Source organism: Daucus carota, chromosome 7 (assembly GCF_001625215.2).
Source record: "Daucus carota subsp. sativus chromosome 7, DH1 v3.0, whole genome shotgun sequence".
Taxonomy (NCBI): domain Eukaryota; kingdom Viridiplantae; phylum Streptophyta; class Magnoliopsida; order Apiales; family Apiaceae; genus Daucus; species Daucus carota.
This window is the reverse complement of record NC_030387.2, coordinates 14,345,001-14,365,075: the sequence shown is the minus strand read 5'-3', so window position 1 is coordinate 14,365,075 and position 20,075 is coordinate 14,345,001. Positions and strand designations below refer to the sequence as shown.

General features: G+C 32.9%; 2 protein-coding genes across 9 annotated transcripts in view; both read left to right on the top strand.

Moving 5' to 3' along the window:
- Positions 1-4,181: 4,181 nt before the first annotated feature.
- On the top strand, positions 4,182-9,498 carry LOC108193181 (uncharacterized). Of its 5 annotated transcripts, XM_017359730.2 has the most exons (5): positions 4,182-4,370; positions 4,479-4,557; positions 5,298-5,465; positions 7,180-8,848; positions 9,038-9,498. In XM_017359730.2, exons 4-5 carry the CDS (start codon positions 7,232-7,234, stop codon positions 9,221-9,223), a joined length of 1,803 nt encoding a protein of 600 aa, XP_017215219.1. In that variant the 5' UTR covers positions 4,182-4,370; positions 4,479-4,557; positions 5,298-5,465; positions 7,180-7,231; the 3' UTR covers positions 9,224-9,498. The 5 variants fall into 5 exon arrangements, with proteins under 5 accessions (XP_017215219.1, XP_017215217.1, XP_063937648.1 ...); XM_017359728.2 differs by lacking the exon at positions 5,298-5,465 and having other exon boundaries at positions 4,183-4,370; XM_064081578.1 differs by lacking the exon at positions 4,182-4,370 and having other exon boundaries at positions 4,392-4,557.
- A 116-nt stretch (positions 9,499-9,614) lies between these two features.
- LOC108193179 (probable inactive histone-lysine N-methyltransferase SUVR2) overlaps positions 9,615-20,075 on the top strand; it is a 10,676-nt gene continuing 215 nt past the window's right edge. Inside the window, exons 1-10 of one of the 4 annotated variants that reach the window (XM_064081577.1) lie at positions 9,615-9,892; positions 9,989-10,102; positions 13,970-14,205; positions 14,414-14,819; positions 16,411-17,435; positions 17,589-17,851; positions 18,614-18,680; positions 18,790-18,840; positions 18,924-19,020; positions 19,933-20,075. The exon at positions 19,933-20,075 is cut by the window's right edge and continues 215 nt beyond it. In XM_064081577.1, coding sequence (XP_063937647.1) covers positions 14,023-14,205; positions 14,414-14,819; positions 16,411-17,435; positions 17,589-17,851; positions 18,614-18,680; positions 18,790-18,840; positions 18,924-19,020; positions 19,933-19,952 — 2,112 coding nt within the window. In that variant the 5' untranslated portion in view covers positions 9,615-9,892; positions 9,989-10,102; positions 13,970-14,022 and the 3' untranslated portion in view covers positions 19,953-20,075. Of the gene's footprint in view, positions 10,103-13,964; positions 14,206-14,413; positions 14,820-16,410; positions 17,436-17,588; positions 17,852-18,613; positions 18,681-18,789; positions 18,841-18,923; positions 19,021-19,932 lie in introns of all 4 variants that reach the window. The other 3 variants (XM_064081576.1, XR_010285686.1, XM_017359724.2) reach the window with 3 other exon arrangements.

Genomic DNA, 20,075 nt, shown 5'->3' with positions numbered 1-20,075 from the left:
TTGCAAATGAGGTTGCAAAAGTTGCAAATGAGTTTGCAAAAGTTGCAAATGAGGTTGCAAAAGTTGCAAATAAAAAGGGAAAGTTGCAACTGTTGCAACTGCAATTGCAACTAGTTCAACTGAAAACTGTAAGTTGCAAATGAGGTTGCAAAAGTTGCAAAAGAGGTTGCAAATGAAGTTGCAACTGCAGTTGCAACTTTTGCAACTGCAGTTGCAACTTCATTTGCAACCTCAGTTGCAACTAAATGCAACTGAAAACTATATATAGTTGCAAATGAGGTTGCAAAAGTTGCAAATGAGGTTGCAACTGCAGTTGCAACTTTTGCAACCGCAGTTGCAACTAAATGCAACTGAAAACTGTAAGTAACAACAGATGTATGGTGTGCCCCTGGCGGGGCCATTAGATTACAATAGAATCAACTGAATGCAACCATATGCAACTGAATATATATATATATATCGATTCCGAAAATGAGGTCGAAAATGACATTTGAAAACTGGAACTTGAAATCAGGTTGCAACACGGCTAGCGCCGCCTGTAGTTGCAAATGAGGTTGCAAAAGTTGCAAACAGTATTTTTGAAAAAAAAATTTATGAAAAGGTATTTTTAAAAATAATTCTGGAAGGTAGTATTTTTGAAAACAATAAAAGAAAAGGTAGGTAGTTTTGTAGATTTCCCATATTTTTTCACAAATAACGAATATGAAACATCTCTTTAACATTTATATCAAAAAATTTTAAAAAATAAATTTTTAAAAAAACAAAGACTTACATATTTTGTTAAAGTAGAGTTTGCCAAACAAGCCCTTTGTAATATCTAGGTCTGAGCGTAATTATCCGAAAGGAGTCCAAACCGGCCGATCCAAACCGTCCAAACCGAATATTTCGGTTTAATAACGATTTGGTTTGGTTTTGATAATTAGAAAACCGAAAATTTTCGGTTTGGTTTCGGTTTTCACCTTCAAACCGACCAAAATATCTGAACCGAACCGTGAGCACACATGTTAGATAATTAATATTTTTATATATTTTGTTTAGGTATTTAAGTATTTTAGTGTTGATCAATATTATAAATATTTTTTATTTTTAAAATTATTCTTCCCCTTTTTCTCCATCCTCATATTATTTACTCTTCACTAATAATCAAACCTTCTTCTTTTTCTGTTTTGTTTAGTTTTTAAAATAAATTGAATTATTTGTTTCCATAACAATGTATAAGGGTAGCACCTAAAATTATTTATATTGGAGAGTTATACAAGTTTCATTTTTATTTTTTATTAAGTATTTTGTTAAATGACAAAAAAGAGAGCACCTAGAATTATTATAAATTAATAAAAATATATAATCTTTTTGATATTTTGAATTTTTGATATTAAACCGAAATCAAACCGAACTTATCCGTTAAGAATTGGTTTGGGGTTGAATTTGTTTTTATAACCTTTAGTTTGAATAAGGTTTGTAATTTTTTAAAGCCAACAGATTTGATTTGTTTCAGTTTGGAGCTCCAAAACCGTTCAAACCAAAACGCTCACAGTCAATAATATCGGCCCTTAAAAGTAACTAATTGAGAAGCCGCGCGTTGCGGCGGTTTATAAAAATTATATTAATGATTCAATATTAATATTAGTAGAGTGCAATAATTTTATGGTTGTCTATAAAAAGTATATTAATGATTAAAATTAATATTTGTAGGATAAAATAAATTTTATATTATAAAAATCTTGATGTAATACCAATACTAATATATAAAATTGCAAAATTGGACTATAATTCATGGTGAAAAATTGTAAATAAATTTCTACACGTAATTAACAATTTAAAGCACGACGAATCTTAATTTTATATGTTTTTTTTGTGGAAAAGTAATCATGTTCTTACATTGTCACCTTCCTCCAATTTTTTTTGGATTGATTGTGCACAAAAACATCTAACTTAATCCGTGAGATAGCGGTCTATAACTACCCTTGCGTTTAACAACCTTATTTTTTAATATTGTAACAGATAATCCATGAATAATTTTTTCATGTATACAAAGTAAATCATATAAAAATTAACAACAACAAACATGTCCGATGAACAAAACAAATATTATAACAGAATAACCAACAAACATACATCACTAATAGTTAATTTATTGATATCTTCCATCAATATCATGTCAAGACTATATTCTTCTCTCGTATTTGAATCTGTCGACTTCCACATAGCGGTCTATAACTACATTTGCTTGCAACAACCTTTTTTTTAAACCGTATAAACAACGTTCACTTATCATTGCAGAAGAACGGCACCACCGAGTTAGAAATCGAGCAAGAGAACTATCACCAGAGAGAGGTAGGGTTGTGGTATTGAGAGAGAGTAGGTTGTGTTTAGATGAACCAAAATCCTACGACCTATAGGGGTATTTATAGGTGCAGAGAGACTTGTGTGCTACTATTTCCCATAATTAAATAATCTGAAACAAAATCAGATTAAAACTTTCAAGCTGCTATATTCCATAAATAATCTGAAACAAAATCAGATTCTGAAACTTGCTTCTAATATATCTGAAACTAAAAAAGGTAGTTCTAATTTTTGATATTTTTCATCTGAAAATTCCAGAAAATTAGAAAAATAGAACGAAGCGATGTGAGAGGCGCCACCTACAAGCCCCTCTCTTCTCCTTTATATAGAAACGAAGTCAGATTAAAACTTTCAATCTACTATATTCCATAAATAATCTGAAATAAAATCAGATTCCGAAACTTGCTTCTAATATATCCGAAACTAAAAAGGTAGTTCCATCACTTCTTCTTTATATAAAAATAAAATCAGATTAAACTTTTGACCTACTATATTCCATAAATAGTCTGAAACAAAATCAGATTCTTAAATTGGCTTCTAATATATCTAAAACTTAAAAAAGGTAGTTTTAATTTTTTGATATTTTTCATCTCAAAATTCCAGATAATTAGAAAAATAGAATGGAGCGATGTGAGAGGCGCCACCTACACGCCCCTCGCTTCTCCTTTATATAAGTATATTGATGATTGATACTACGAAGAACAAGATTAAACACGTCAAATTGAAACCGTAAGAGAATTATTAGTGGGCCCAAGTTCCCACCCATCTTTTCCAACTTGGTCGTCTGTTTCCCGGATAGTTGAGTATCTATCATGCCTACCAGCTCGTGCAACTTTTTCCAGTTGTATGTATTCTAGGTGGGGAAGAAATCAGAATAAAAGTAAAATCAGAATGAAATCGATATAAATCAAATTACATAGATTGAAATCCGAAAATTAAAAATTAAACTGTTTTAGATGATCCATCTTGATTTCATATTCAAATTAAACCGAATTGATTATTAAATTGTTAAAAAATTTATATATATATATATATATATATATATTAATATTTAGTAACGACTAACGTGTACTTCATATATTAAAATTAAGCAGGAACAAAAAGGAAAAATAATAAATTTTGATAGGAGGGCCTGAATACTTGATCAGCTGATGTCTTAGATGCCGTCTGGATTAGCTTAAAAGAAGTGACTTTTTGCTTAAATTAAATAAGTCAAATAAAAATGAGAAGTAAATAAGTGAATAAAATGTTTGGAAAAGAAGCAGAAACTCTGAGAGAAAAGTTAGTATTCTCAGCTTCTTAAAAGTGCTTCTACTTACTTATTTACACAAACGGATCAAGAAAAGCAGAAATCAGAAGCAATTTCTGCTTCCACCATCCAAACAGGCCTTTATTTTTAAGTATGCTGTATGCATTGTGCTTAAGTTTTCAACTGTGTTCTAGACCCCAAGCTGCAGAACGCTAATTTTTTTTTTTAATATTGAGATTATCAATTTGATTCCTAGATAATTTATGCTTTGAAGTTCTGTAAACATCATAACTTATGTTTTCAGGTTCTATGAATTTGACCAGAAATGTACAATTAAATTCGTAATTAAAATTCTTTTATCTATTTTTTTATTCTAACTAATTAAAATCTTCTCAATATTTTCATCCTAACTTTAAAAACTGAAATTAAATTGATAATAACTAAATCAAAATTTTGAAATCTCAAACTTTAATTTCTAAGACGAAAAATATATAAGTCCGATTTTATCCGAAAACCGAAGCTAACCCCTCCACAGTCGTACCCAACGCTTCTTTTGTATCTATGCATTTTATTACAGCCACAATTGGGAAACGTTGCAATGTAGTTTAAGATCTTAACTGGGTCATGAAAGTGAAAGAATCAGAATAAGTGGGGCCCACCCAAGAAAAAATCCCCTCCCTGACCAAACGTGGCTTTCATCCTCATTTCCTTCACATCACCACTCCCGTTTTGTCATTCTCTCTGTACATTTACATGTTGTTTGAGTCTTATGTAGTAGGTAAGTACTCTTTCTTTTCTTCTTCATAACTTATACTAATAAGCTACTTTTTTTGTTGAGGGCTGCTCTCAAAACTTGAAATATGAGTAGTTTCTTTTGGATTTTCAGAGATTGCTTTGGTTTGCTTGCTCTCTGAATTCAGTTGATCTGGTCTGGTTCTTCTGTTGCTGAGATCTTGTTTGTTTAGGTGAGTTCTAGACTTATTTGTAATGCAGTTCCTCATTTACTTGCAAGTTTGGTAATTGTAATTATTAAAGTAATTAGTTGCATGGAAGTGTGATTTGCTTTTGGGATTTGGTTAATCTTTTCTTAAAGATGGTGGAGAAAGCAAAAAAGGATTAACTGGCATCTTGTTTATTTGTTTTCTTTTAGGGCAGTTTAGTTGTTGAAAAGGTCTAATCTCTTGCAATTATGTTGTCATTTTGTTAAAGACATGTAACTTACCTACTTCTAAGAAACTATCACTTCTCGTACACAAAATTCTCAGTTTTAAGTTCATAAAGTTGTTATAGCAATCTTGATTCTACTCCTGCACTTGTGAATTATAAAATATTTGAGATATATAAATCCTTTATCCTCAATCTATTATATATTGGCATATACTGTATATTATGTAACTAAATTATAAGAAGTTTGTTGCAGAACTTCTATGTTGGTTTTTAATCATATAAAGAGATGCATGAGTTCATACTTTCCTTTCAATTGTGTTAAGAGAAAATGACTAAATGAATTGATTCTTCCAAAAATTATACTCCAACAACAGTTTTCAGGGTGACTGAAATTGATTTCTTATAATGTTTTATGATTTGCAGTTGAACTTTTTTACAAGATCCCAAGTCATACAGATTTATGTGTTTTATTTTTAAGGACAAGTTACATTATTCTTTCTAATCATCCATGTCTCTGCCCTTCTTTTTCCTCCTCCAGATTAATTTTTTTTGAAGATTTAATATTTTAATTATCTGCCTCACCTGATGTTGGCTGATCCAAAACCTATTACTATGGCGCTGTTTGGCGATTAGCGTTAGCGATAGCAAATTGTATTGGCTATTCTGACTAGTGGATTGGATTACCTATCTCGGATAAAACTTCTAGGTAATTATATTTTCGTATTTTAACGAGACACATGACAGTCCTCTAACTGAAAAAGCTCGTACTAGTAGCTTTTTCAAAGATAGTAGATTGAGTCCAAACCGCTATTTAAATCCTCTAAGAGTAAGGCCAATCGTGATGTTAAAATAAGTGTAGCTACCTCTATAATTTAGAACAAAAAAGTGGTTTGTGGTTCTAAAATAGCACACCCCTGCTGATGGTTTGTTCTATAATTACCTAACAATGCTATTTTTGTAGTTCTATGGAAGTACAATGTTTCCCTCCTTAATCCATTTCCCTCCCTTTTTACCCATTTCCCTCTCTTTTTCACTTTTTTGATGATGTGGCAATTATAAGCATTCTATATCTTGCTCTTAAGTCTTAATATAGAACAAAGTATAGCATTGCTCTATTTTAGAGCAAGATATACATCACAATTAGAGTTGGATTTCTTAATTTTTGTTCTATAATATAGCTATAGAACAAGATTTACAGTACGATTGGCCTTGCTCTAACTACCGAACACTAATATTAGAGGATTCATCTGGCCGAGCCTTTAATTTGCTTCAATCCTCTAAGAAGCCTTAATATAAGAAGCTCAGTTAAGAACTTCAATCAACACAAATTGAGGTAATCCAAAGAAGTTTAGTTGATAATCCTTAAATTGATTACTGTTTCACAATAATTTGAGCCATGCAACAGATATATGTTTGATCATTTTAAGTAGCCAAGTCAAAATCAAAATACAGTTTGAACTTCTTACTCTAAATTAAATGATTTAATTTATTAGAAGGTCTTAAGAAGCTAAAGTATCTCTTATATCTGTTCGAACCTAGGGTCTGGTCCGTTTAAGTTCTTTGGTTATCTGTGGCTGCATATTGAACTTTAGACATCATTTTATGCACAAGAATGTGATCTATCAATTCCCTACAGTTATATGATTAGATATTTTATCCACTTTCATAGTGTAGGGTGTAAAGACTGAAAAAGTTTGCCCAAAAGATTAAAGAGCCAGAAGAAGCATCAACTCCCGCTTCAGATTTGCTTTTCCTATGTAGGCATCGGCACATCACTTTAACCCGTCCATATGTTACAGAGCACACACTTTGTATTAAATCTAGTGAACAATGTTTTATAAGAAATGAAATTGGAAGATATTTGTATTTGTCGCAGTGAACAACAAAAGATATGGTTTGTTGCCAACATCTTAAAATTTTTTGTCCACAAGTCAAACTTACAGAGGTATAAAGGTCATGAAAAGTATAATTAATTATGGGTGCACTAAACATTATACTAGTAATCATAAGAAACTTAAAAAAAGAAAAAAGAAAATTAGGTTTGAAACAGTGTACTTAAGTTTTACAAAAAGTGGCATGTCCAGTATCGCTTTTTGTGTTTTTTATAATTATAGTAGTCTAGTGAACAATAAATATTCATGCCGTTAATGTGTTTACAATAGTTTGTCAATGCAGACAATTGCATGTTAATTAAAGCTCTTGAGGACAATTCTAGGCTGATTGTTACTTTTTAATTACAAGCAGGGGAAAAAATGTGATTCCAGATCTGTTTTGATAAAGCATTTGCAATACTGTGTTGGACCTTGCAAACTGTGTGCCATGTTCATAATTAAGAAACTGTTGATTCCTATATACTTGAGTAGCTATTTTTGTGTTAAGCTATCATATTAGACTTTTTGCTGAAATTTATTTCTGTGCAGGATAGGATCATTGGATTGGGTCCACCTCTAGCCACTTCCTTTTTAGAAGGAGATGGAAAACGTGATTTTGAATGCTAGGAAGGATGGTGAAGATAATGATGATTCGTTGCATTTTTCGGACAAGAGTACTGAATTAATAGAAGACACGATAGTTTTACCTGGACTGATAAGCAGAGTAAATCCAGAGCATCTGATTCTATCAAATAGTAAAATTCCACGACAAATAATCAGTTTTGATGAACAATATCTTCGCCGTTGCCTGGAATTAATAAAAGTAACTGCTCTGAGAACAACTCCATGCAATGTTCCTTTAGATGTCAGTACTGTTTTCGGTCAGTTAAGTTCAAGAAAAATTAGCAGTGGGAATGCATGCAATTGGAATAGTAATGTTTATGAATGCCCTGCTACTAAGTTTGTTGGAAGCTCTGATGGGGACTCAGTTCTTGGTGCAATTACTAAGAGCAAAAGTATGATAAATATTCTAAAAAGCCCTTTGTTATGTCAAATGGGCTCTTCAGATAGTAGTGTCAACTTTGAAAGAACAAATTTAGTTGATATTGGTGAAACGATACACATTAATAGTGTCACTTCTTCTGTTGGGTCAGATGCAAATTCATCAGAGAAGCTACAGAAAGAATCCCTTGTTCTAAGAGATCACATATATGGATATGAGCCTGCTCCTACCAGGCTGAGTTCTCTATCAAGCACCAGTTCTGGCTGCTCTGATCAGTCTTCTTCTGCCCTTGTGTCTCAAGGAATGCTACATTGTACCTGGAATAATGGGTTACCACATTATGTTTTCTCTATAGATGATCAAAGGGAATTCTATACAGCAAATTTAATGATGGCCGAGTCAGCAGACGGTAAGGTTTTGGATTTTATGTACATGTTTCATACAAGATCTTTTGGCAAAATGGAAGATTTTAAACATAACAAAGAGTCAGATCTTGTTGGTAAGATGAAGGTTACTACTTCGTTTACGCTCCTTCCTGGTAATACAGAGATTAAGGAGACACAGTTTGTTCTCTTTGGCATTAATGATGATTGTTCGGGCGAGATGCGAACTCCAGGCCATACTCTTAAAAAGAGCCTCTTTTCTAAGAACTTCTTTAAGGCAAATCACACGCATAAGTTAAAAAATTCTTGCAAGTTGGGAGTTTCGATATCTAAACCGGAAAATTCTTCTTCGAAACCTTGCCAAAGTTTAACTAGTAATCTTGAACCTACATCTGGAATCAGTCTTTCGGAAGACCATTTTTCTCCAAACCTCGAGATGGCAGCCATTGTTTTGAAAAGTCAAATTTGTTGCCATAATAAGAAGGCTGATCTAGGTGGGTGGGGAATGAAATTTCTTAAGAAACATGGGAATGCACAAACTGATGCATCTGTTGAGAAAGAAGCACCTTCTCGAAATAATCTACACGAGGATGGTGATTACTCAACTACTATGGACATTCTAATCCCGGCAGGTTTCCATGGCGGCCCTAGAACCAATAATGGTGGTCCTTCGAGTCTCACTGAAAGATGGAAATCTGGTGGGCACTGTGATTGTGGCGGGTGGGATGCGGGATGCCCACTCACCAAACTAAATGCTAGGTCAATCGGTACGGATGCTTTGTTACAGACTGATGTTCATTGGAAAAACAAGATATCTGATTTCCTTGTTGAGGTGTGTAAACATCCCCCTGACACATATACTGGTGAAAATTTAATAATTTATTTTGGATTCCAACTTGTCCCACAAATTTTTTAGCAGTTGTATGATAGATTGTTTATCTAAAGTTTAGTTATTTCATTTTATCTACATTTAATAGGCTAAATTTTTTGAGTGATCCATTTTTAAACTTTTATTTTGCAGGGGTCAAAGCAGGATGTACCTACCATGAAAATGGTGAACATACATGATAATTTATATTGCCTATCTTTCCAATCTAATCTATCGGCTATTCAATCTTTTTCGATTGCTACAGCTATTATTCATGCTCATAGTCCTACCATTAAACCCAGCCCATACAAGGTGAAAATTACAGGATTCGGGGATTAGATTAGGTCTGTGTAGTGGAGATAGACTCTTTCTAAACTATGACAGGAAGATAGCTTAGTTCATTATACTCAATTAGAAGATAGGTTGTGTGGATATATATGTTTTGATTTTCACTTATTCACTTCAACCAATATTAGAAAGGTGACCCAACCTTAATTTAGGTCATAGTTGGTGCCTTTTCGAGCTCTTGTGATTATTTTCTTTTTGACTGATTATACGAGTTTTATCAGACTAAATAGGTGTAGAATATTAATATATGCACTCTTTTTTATATATATGCTTATATGATTACATATATGCACTCTTTTCATAGTAAAGATGTAAGAAAAGCTTTGGCTGCTGGAGTCTGGAGACGTACTTTATACCTGTTAAAATGGTTGTTGGATTACACATTTGTTGATATGTCTGCAAGTTCAAATGTTTATAATTTGTGTCAGAAGCCAGAATTTTCAGTGTCCCTGATTTTCTCTTGTTGAAGCATGTATTATTATCAGTTTAAAATGATCCTGGCGTTTAGAGCACAAAGGCTTCTTGTCTAAAACATGGTAGATCCCATAGAACACAACAGCATGTATAGAGGTCACTGTCTTTGACTTGGGCGGCATAAGAAACACTGATGATCTGGAGATAACAGAACAGCGTATACAGAGCAAAGCTTTTACTGTTTCGGTGAGAAGCTTTACTCCTATCTGTTGTGTTATATTGTTCACCCTCATATCTACCTACATGCGTGTGGCCACAGTTCATTGTCTTCCCTTCCTGCAGCTCTGAGTGATCCTCCATCAAGAAATGGTAAGAACAGACGATGAAAGATCGTAGCTATGGATAGGGTGTCACCAGTCGATGAGATTGGCTTAAAGTTGTGAAGTTGTACAGAAGGTGAAATATGGTAACTTATATATTAAACTGGTATTTTTCCCTTTTTAAAAATCTATATAACTTGAATATTTGAAATTTGAGTTTCAAATAAAAAGATACTACCAAGTAGCAAGAGGTTCTGGGATTTAAATGTTATGTGTTGTGCCCATCACATTGCCAGAAAACCAGCAGTTACACAAATATAGACAGGAGGGTGGTGAAACAATTTAGAAAGTGCAATTTATTACTGTCTGTGAGCGACTAGAATCAAATCTTGGCTACCAAAAGCTACGCATGTACAGAACTAGTATTAATGTGAACAACAGGAATCAAACTAGCACTGTCCAGCTCTGTTACCTTTTTCATAAAATAACAAAATGCATTCTCATAGATATTGAGGGGTTTGGATACCCTTATTTTTCAAAAATACACAAAATTTTATATTTTTCTAATTAACGAATATAAAATATCTTTTCAATATTTATAACCCAAATTTTTATAAAAGAATACAATTTTTTAAAAAGATAACCACTTATTTCTTATAATTAAGTGTTGCCAAAGGGGCACGTTATTGTTTGAAACAAATACCTAGAAATGACAAATCAGACATAAGTTGGAGTAAAATGTCAAGATATAGAAAAAGTATACGTGTACGTGTACCAACTCCCAATGCCAAATCATAGTAACACTAACATATACTACTGTAATAAAATCGAAATGTAATAAATATAGGTTGTTTTATCGAAATAGTATATGATTTAAAGATTTAACAAATCAAAAATCTATATTACAGTACTCCCTCCGTCCCCTTTGACATGTCCATTTTGCTTTTCGAGAAGTCAAATTGATCAATTTTTGACTAAACATTACGAGTTATCTATCCAGTATTTCTAAAATCTAAAAATTGCATATTAATATAGACTCAATATAATTTCTAATGATATAATTTTTATTATATTTCTAAATTATCTAATATATGTAAAGTTCAGTCAAAATATAGTCAATTTGACTGGTCAAAAGTCAAAATGGACATGTAAAAGGAGACGGACTGAGTATTATTTTAACCAAACTCATCAGACAAGATTTTATTTATTCGATACATATCTTTATTGATTGAAAAATAAACATATTCTCACAAATATGTTTGAAATCTATTATATATCTAATAGAGGAACTTTGAGTAATTTAATTTGAAAGGACTGATATACCCTTGCTCACTTATGCATATATACACTTTATACAAAGGTTATTATTGACCTTTAATACTAACCTATTTATTAGACATTAATATCCATTCATTAATGTATCATTAATATACATTAATTACTTTACATTAAGAATTCAATACATATAATTGTAGTATATATATATTTTTTTGCCAGAATAATTGTAGTATATTTATAATTATGATTTAATAAATAAATAAAAATCCGATATTGTAAAAAGCGGGAATCAGAAAATCAGCGATTTATCGGAATGATTAGTGGGAGCATTATTCAGAATTAGTTTAATACTATATATGTAAAGATAATATATATCATTATTTTTAAAATTTTAAATTTCTCCCATACATATTGTAAATTTTAATATTCTTCCGATTTTCGACTGATTTAATCCAATTTTAGACCAATAATCATCAATTCAACCGAATTTTGTCAAATCAGATTAAAAATACGTCTGATTATCGACTAATCGGTTAGTCGGCCGATTTTTAGAATATTTAATTATTATGATTTAATAAAATTATATATATATATATTAGAATAATTTTAAATATAATATATTACTATATGACAAAAATTCTGATTCGGCAAGAATCTCATTTCGTAAATCAAATTTTCAATAATTTTAGGTAAGTGGTAATCTAATTATATAAAAATTTTAAATAGTGTATATTTTTAATGTTTATATTTTAATAAATATCATAATAGTGAGGATATGTGTACCTATAAACACTAACATAATACTCCCTCCGTCCCACCAGGTTCTTTACGTTACTTTTTGGCACGCATTTTGAGACGCATATAAAGTATGGTTCCATAATATCTTTTTTTTTGAAAAAAATCCTGAAAAAAAGTTTGACGTTTAAACTTTTATTCAAAAAAAATTAAATTAAAAAAACATTATTGAACTATACTTTATACGAGCCTCAAAATGCGTGCAAACAGTGAGCGTAAGCTTCCTGGTGGGACGGAGGGAGTAAGACTTAATATACTTTTATAATATAAATAATATCAATTTAAAAAAGATAACAAAAGAATATAAAATATATTGAAAAGATAATTTAAAGCAACCCGTGCTTTGCACGGGTTTAAAAAGCTAGTTAAAAAGAATAACCATCCATGAAAAAATAAAATAAAATAAACCTATCACACTGAAATTATCTGAATCATTGCAGATCCCCAGTAAAAATGAAAAGCTCATATTTACCCCTCTCGTATAAGTATTAACTTCGTTTTTCATCCCAAGAAGACGAAGGGTTTACAGTCTCTCACATGGCAGAGTGAAGGTAAAAAACTTCAAAGTTACAGATTTACACAAAACCCATCTTCTAACTTGCCTGTTTCATCTTTTTTTATCCTTGATCAAGTTTCTGCATTTACTGTTTTCATGTTTTCAAGCATTTTTTCTTGGTTATCAAGAAAACCCTGTAGGTAATTTCATTCTATTTTTCTTCACATTTATCTGTATAAATGCTTGTATAATAAATCTTGACCCAAAACTTGTTTAATCAAACCCTTTTTGGGTTTAGGGTTTTAGCCTTTTAGGCCTCTCTAACCTGTCTTGCATGTCAGTTATTTACTTATATCTATATATTTGTTTTATGGGTTTTTTGAGCTTGTGGTGAATGATTTCTATTTGGGTCTTTTAGTTTTTATCATTTTATCATCTGGGTTCTTTTTTTTCAAGATAATGTTGATAGTGTCATGAGATGGGCCTAATATGCAGGTGTTATGTGTTATTGGTGATTTGTGATTGACTCTTAATAGTCTTTACACTTGCATGCAATTTCTGTGTTATTAAAGCTACTGATGTGTAGTTTGCCTTTTAGGGGCTTTTTCTTCATAAAGGCCACTTGGTTTGAGATTGTTGTCATACTACATTGCTGACAATTTATAGCAATTACCATAGAGAACTACTTGAACTTCATATTATAGGAAAGTTGTGTTATTCGCAGTTGTGCTAAACTTTATTTTGCTGTGGAAGTGCAAGATTTGTTGTTGACGGGTTATTTCTGATTAATACTGCAATGGGACAGAAAATTGCCCTGGACAGCACCAGAGATGCTGTTATATACTAGTCATCATCTTCTACATGGTTCTGACATGATTCTACCACTCGCGTACTGTGATTATCACATTTTGCATAGGGTTCAAGGAGATTTAATTGATTAAAGAATATATTACAAACTGTGGGTCATAGTTTATGCTAAAAGATTGATATCCAACAGTTCTAAGTGTGAAAATTTAGTTGTAAAATTTTAAATATAGTCACTGAATTGTTGTATCGACCAAAATTTAAGTATGCATAGTGTAAATTACACACACACACACACACACATATATGTATGTATGTATCAGTCATGACTTTGAAACAATGTTTCAGGCTCATCGTTCAAGTCAGGAAGTTATTTTATCATAGTAAACACTTTATTTATGATAACATTTTTACATGAATAGTATCGTATATGTATAATTTTGTTACATATATGTTTGTAAGATGTTAATACGTAATGCACACAGAGCTGACTTTCATGTGTCTCGTATACTTGTTAGTGCTCCATGCTTCTCTTCTGAAACTTATATTGGATTATATGACACATATTGGAATTAGGAAGTACACAGTGCAGGTAATATTCTTAGGCTTGTTGTCTTGTTCTTAGTGAAGGTAAGGAGACTTGATTGTGAAATTAAGCTGCTCCAGGATTCTATATATCTATTATGGCGCCAAACCCCAAAGTAGCGAAGGCCTGTAAGGCAATGAAAACATATGGCATTGCTGAACGAACAGTATTACCTGTATTGAAGAATCTATTGGATTTGTATGACAACAACTGGGTGTACATTGAAGATGAGAACTACAGAGTTCTTGCAGATGCTTTTTTTGATGGTCAAAATGATAAGGTACATGCTCCATTTGATACTAATTAAAATTGAATATCCATACTCGACTTCACTTTGTACTTGTGTAATGATTATTGCTTTTTTAATTAGCTGTCGCAGAGGCTTGTTATTCCTTCTTAGCAGACTCATAGTCTGCCTGCTTGCTACTTTTCCCCTTATACTTGAGTAATGTCTAATGAGTTTTAAGTCCATTTTTGTCTTCCTACAGTGTGAGAAATCAACAAAGGCACAGCCTTCACTAGGAAATCCTGAGGAGTGTAAACCACAATATAGAAAATATGGTCTGAGGAGCCAAAAAGATCAGCCATCTGTGCCTGTGAATGACTTCAGAGATCGTCCAGAGCTGGCTCGAGTGATACCACCTGTAGGATTCTCTGATAAAAAAGTTTCTGAAACGAGTTCCTGTTTAATGGAGATACTGCCAAACTATGATGACGAGACACCTGTATCATGTCGAAGAAAGAGGAAGTTGGTCTATCAAGAAGAAGAAGATCATTCTGTTGAGCTGAAAAGTGGGGACACCACATCTAATCAGATAGGAGGACATTATAATGGTGAGTCGGTTGCTGATGAGATGCCACTGTATGATGCTCCTCTTGCTATCATCCGTCCAGGTTTCTTCCTATCTCTGCACCTCATACTAAAAGTATTTCTAAACAAAACATTGCTTCAATCTTTTGTTTATAAATTGTACCATTTTGCCAATCGTAGGCCCTGCCTCACTCTTGAATGAAAAACCTGTGGGGCATAGGCATTGTTGTCTGAGCAATGTTCAAGTTTGTAAAGCAATAAATATTTGAACCTATGTGATGATAAAATAGTTCACAACATACCCATTGTAGAATACCAAATTAAACTTGAAAGTAATGAAAGTGTAACAGGTCTAATAAGGAAATTAATCTTGTGATGCTCAACATCATCGGACGATTCTATCTGGACTTGGTGCTGGTGGTCATTTATGATGAATATTATATTTAAATCAATAGTGGTCATTGATGACTAATATTAAAATTAAACTCAATAGTGGTAATTCATTATTTGTACTATAAAATTGAACTAAAGATACCCAATATCTCCTACGTAGAAATCATAATTTATTGCTAAAGTTGTGGGTGTATAGATCTCGAGTGTTTATTCAGAATACTTTGAAATGTTTTGAATATCACAAATTTACTAATTTAAATTTGTAGTTCAGAATAGGGCTGTAAATCGATACGGACTATCCGGTGTCTCGGCTCATATCCGGCTCGAAAACATGATACATGTCTCATATCCGTTTTGAAAACGATCCAAATCTGGCGGAAAAATTAAGCCCGTATAATATATGATCCCGGATACGAGCACGCTTATACCCGCTCAGATTCGGTCTCATATAACTTTTCATAATATGATCCAACCCGAATAACCGAATATGATCCACGGTTCATATTCGATTCAAATTCATATACATATTATATTTTAACACCATCATATTTGCAAGTAAATAGTCATCATTTTATAAAATTTTAATATCTTATTTAAGTTTATATCTTCATAAAATATGATTTATTTAATGTGATCATACTTATTATCTTCATATATATTTAATAAATGATATATATCAACATATAACTATATGTTTTAATTTAAAATTATTATACTTTATAATATTATGTTTACTTAGACTAATGATAGTTATTTGAACAGCTGAAATAATAATGATACTTAGTGGTAGTGGATCATATCTGGCTCATATTCGATGGATCATAAACTACCCGGTTAAAAAATCGAAAATACGATACTGGATCATATCCGGTTCAGATCCGAATCTCAAATACCCGGGATCGGTTTAGATCCGAATAAAACGATCCCGGACCCAAATCTGGACAAGCTAAATATAATATGATCCGGTACTTGAGCAGAGGGGTACCCGGGATCACCCGGATCATTTTACAGCCCTAGTTCAGAACAAGATATTACAGGTTAAAGCATAACTATATTCACTAGAAGCCAGATTATACCATCGCTTGCGTCTTCCCCCCTTGCAATCTGCATTAAACAAAATCAATTAGTTAAATACTCACCTTTCTAATCTTTCAATTATTGTTAATTGCTATTTACCTTTTATGCTAATACTGCCTTCTCATATGCATATGAAGTTATCAGCATCGACACATGCGTACTGACAGTAAATCTTCTCTGTGCAATTCCTCTCCAACTTGTCAGGTATAGAGGATCCTTCACATTCAAATTACTCTGGTATGGATGTCAGATATATAGAAGAATCAAATGCCAAGAGGGAAACTAATACACCATCCAGTATTGAACTTGCTTCGTCTTCTGGAGGAGAGGTTAAGATTTCTCTGATCTGTAACTCACCAGATGTTCGCGTCCGAAGTCTTGATGCTGTTTTGAAGGCAATGGAGGAAAAATGCCTTAAATCATATAACATAACAGATCCTGCTTTCTCTCTGAAGGTGATGAAGGATGTTTGTGAATGCTTCCTGAGTTTGGGCATGGTCTCTACTAGTAGCGACCCTGTGAACCCAGAAAAAGGACCACCAAGTGTTGATGGACTTGAAACATCTAAACAACTAGTTGTTGCTAATAGCAGATTGCATAAGGCGGCAAAATTTCACTGTACTTTAAACTTGTCTAATGGCTCAGCCAAATTTCAAAATCTATTCCGGGCCCAACCTTGTATCCCAAGGTCTGTGGTTTCAAAAAGTTTAGTTGGTTTGAACAAGATAATAAATGCCTCTTTTTTTCTTGATGACATAACTAAAGGTGAGGAATCACGTAAAATTTCAATGGTAAATGAAATTAACAGTGAGCGTCAGCCTGCCTTTAACTACATCCCCAAGAATGTAACTTATCGAGGTGCCTATGTTAAGTTTCTTCTTTCTCGGATATCAGATGACAATTGCTGTTCAAGTTGTGTTGGGGATTGTTTGTCTCAGGAAATCCCATGTGCCTGTACTGGTGAAACTGGGGGCCTGTTTGCTTACAGGCCAGGCGGGTTACTTAAAGAAGACTTTCTTGAGAAATGTATTTTGATGAATCAGAATCTTAGTCCAAATCTCTTCTATTGTGAAGATTGCCCACTGCTCCGGTCTGAGGATAGTAGAGTTTCAGGGACGTGCAATGGTCATGTAGTTAGAAATTTTATAAAAGAGTGCTGGTACAAATGTGGCTGTAGTAAAGGCTGTGGAAATCGTGTTGTTCAGCGAGGCATAACTGCAAATTTACAGGTAAAACTTGCTTACTGGACACTATGATATGCTGCAATAGTTTCACTTAAATACCGATCATTCTGATTTAAGGCTATATTTTACGCTTATATTATGTCCATTCATGCTTTAGGAACGTGGATTAGTCATGAACTGTGTAACTAATTATTTTAGGTTTTTATGACTCCTGGAGAAAAAGGGTGGGGCCTTAGGACACTTGAGAACTTGCCTAAAGGTGCATTTGTATGTGAATATGTGGGAGAGATAGTGACCAATTCAGAACTATATGACCGAAACAAGCAAAGTGCTGGCGAGAAGCACACATACCCTGTCTTATTAGATTCAGACTGGGGTTCAGAGGGTGTCTTGAAGGACGAAGAGGCCCTATGTTTGGATGCGACATATTATGGAAACATAGCAAGGTTTATCAATCACAGGTACTCTTTTAATGGAATGAAACAATGCTTACAACAGTTATGCAGTCTCATGGTTGCAGGCTCTGTTTTTCTATGCCTAATTATTGAAAATTACTAGGTGTAACCTTCTAAGTATATAGCTATAGACTACATAAGGAAATTTTACACCTACATTTGAAGAATTAACTGCTTATGACATCATAATATGTGCACATAATTGAGTTGGTAAATTACGTTTCTCATCAGGTTTCACAAAATCATCTTCTGCTATTTAGAAAAATATATCATCTGGTAGTAGTTGCAAGATAAAGTCTTTCATGGGGAGGGCCGTTCTGGTGATGAATTCTGTGTTTTACTTGCTGATACTGGAGTATAGACAAAGCTATGCGATATAATATATTCTGAATCGTAATATTGTAATTTCTGAATGAATTTATAGTTCACAATAATTTTAAGTTAAAAGGTCAGAATTGAAGTTTTTCAATGGGCAACGGCGGCCGGATCTGGTGGTTTTCATCGTAATCCCCATTTTTCAGTAAGGCCATTATTAACTTGATAACTACTAGAAACTTCAGCGAAGTACGATTTATGAAGATTTTCTTTTGAAGGCGCACATTCGTTCTTTATTGGTTGAATTAGGTTGGAAATAGGCAACGGATTATGTATGTCGAGGATGTCCTTTCTCTACTTCTTTCATATATAAGTTGTTTGCAATTATTTTCTTAACAGAATAGTGTCTATTATTTTATAAATTTATATCACACTAACAAATCTATTGACTAGGTGTGGTGACGCTAACATGGTAGAGGTTCCAGTTGAAATTGAAACACCAGATCACCACTATTACCATGTAACAGCAATAAACTTTCATTGTTCATTTTGTTGAATTAAGCTGTTTTACTTAGTTGCATCTTTAGGAAACCCAAGGCTCAGGGTTATGTTGTGTTCCCTACCTGCAGGTTGCATTTTTTACATCAAGGGAAGTTACTGCTGATGAAGAATTAACTTGGGTAAGTAAACCATTTGTTGATTTGTTTCAAATATGAAGTTCGAATATGTCTGAGTGAGTTTCTCAATTCAAACTGCTTTACAGGACTATGGCATAGACTTTGGTGATACTAATCATCCTATCAAAGCATTCAAGTGTTGTTGTGGCAGCAAATTATGCAGACAGTATAAGAAACGAAAGAGTATGTCTTATGTCCTCAGTATCCTGTTCACAGCATGGCATCATAAATCTATAAGTTCGCAATTTTGCATCATAATAAAATTCCATGAATAATATAAATTATGAGTTTACTTTCTAAATGTAAAATGTAGCATGACATCATCAATCTTGTAAGTTTGCAATTTTGCATCATGATAAATTCCTATGATTATCATACGAGTTTGCTATTAGATGTGAAAAATAGATAGTATTGTAATTAGGAAGTACTCAAATTAAGAGACTCTGAATAATGTGTCTATACTCTTATGTTCTTTCATGACATTAGCTTAATTTACCTGTCTCAGAGTTTTGATATCAAAGTACTATATGTACTATTGTGGGATTGTGTGCTGCAATGGCTCTTTTGTAGAAACTACTCTTTCTTGCATCATAATAAATTCCCATGATTATCATACTAAGCTACTAAGCTCTACGGGAATTATCACCGATCTTGGTCTGTGTGGCTAAGGCCATTATATCTGTTTGTGAACAATTTTTCCGACATCCTATATTGGAATTCACTCTAATTTTATGGTATCAGGCTATCAGCTCCTTTTTCTTCTTTAATATATTTGATTTTATGACCAATGATAACATAGGAGCTGAACCTGCTTAAGATGCGCGGTGGATGACAAACTCGGGATCTTTAAAGAATTCATGTTTGTTTCTGATTTGGTCAAAATTGTCATTGATACATGATTCAATTTCTCAGGCTTCTCTATTTATAATTTATTTGCTCAATCATTTAGTTGCATAAATATTTATAGAGGTGTGCTATCTAATCATTTGACTCAGATGTCTGGCTTGTAAAATTTCCATTCAATTTGGGCTTATATATAGATAATATATACTACTTGTCGTGTACTTTTCTTAAAAGGTCATTTGCATGTTTCAGGAACCAGATCCAGCTCTTAAAATTCACAGTTGACCCCTGGAAAGATGATTTGTGGTTCAAAGACAGACTAGAGTAGGGTGGAGTACCATCCCCCAAGTTAAATTTAGTACAACTGTAGGTATGTTTGAATTTGGTGCAGTAGC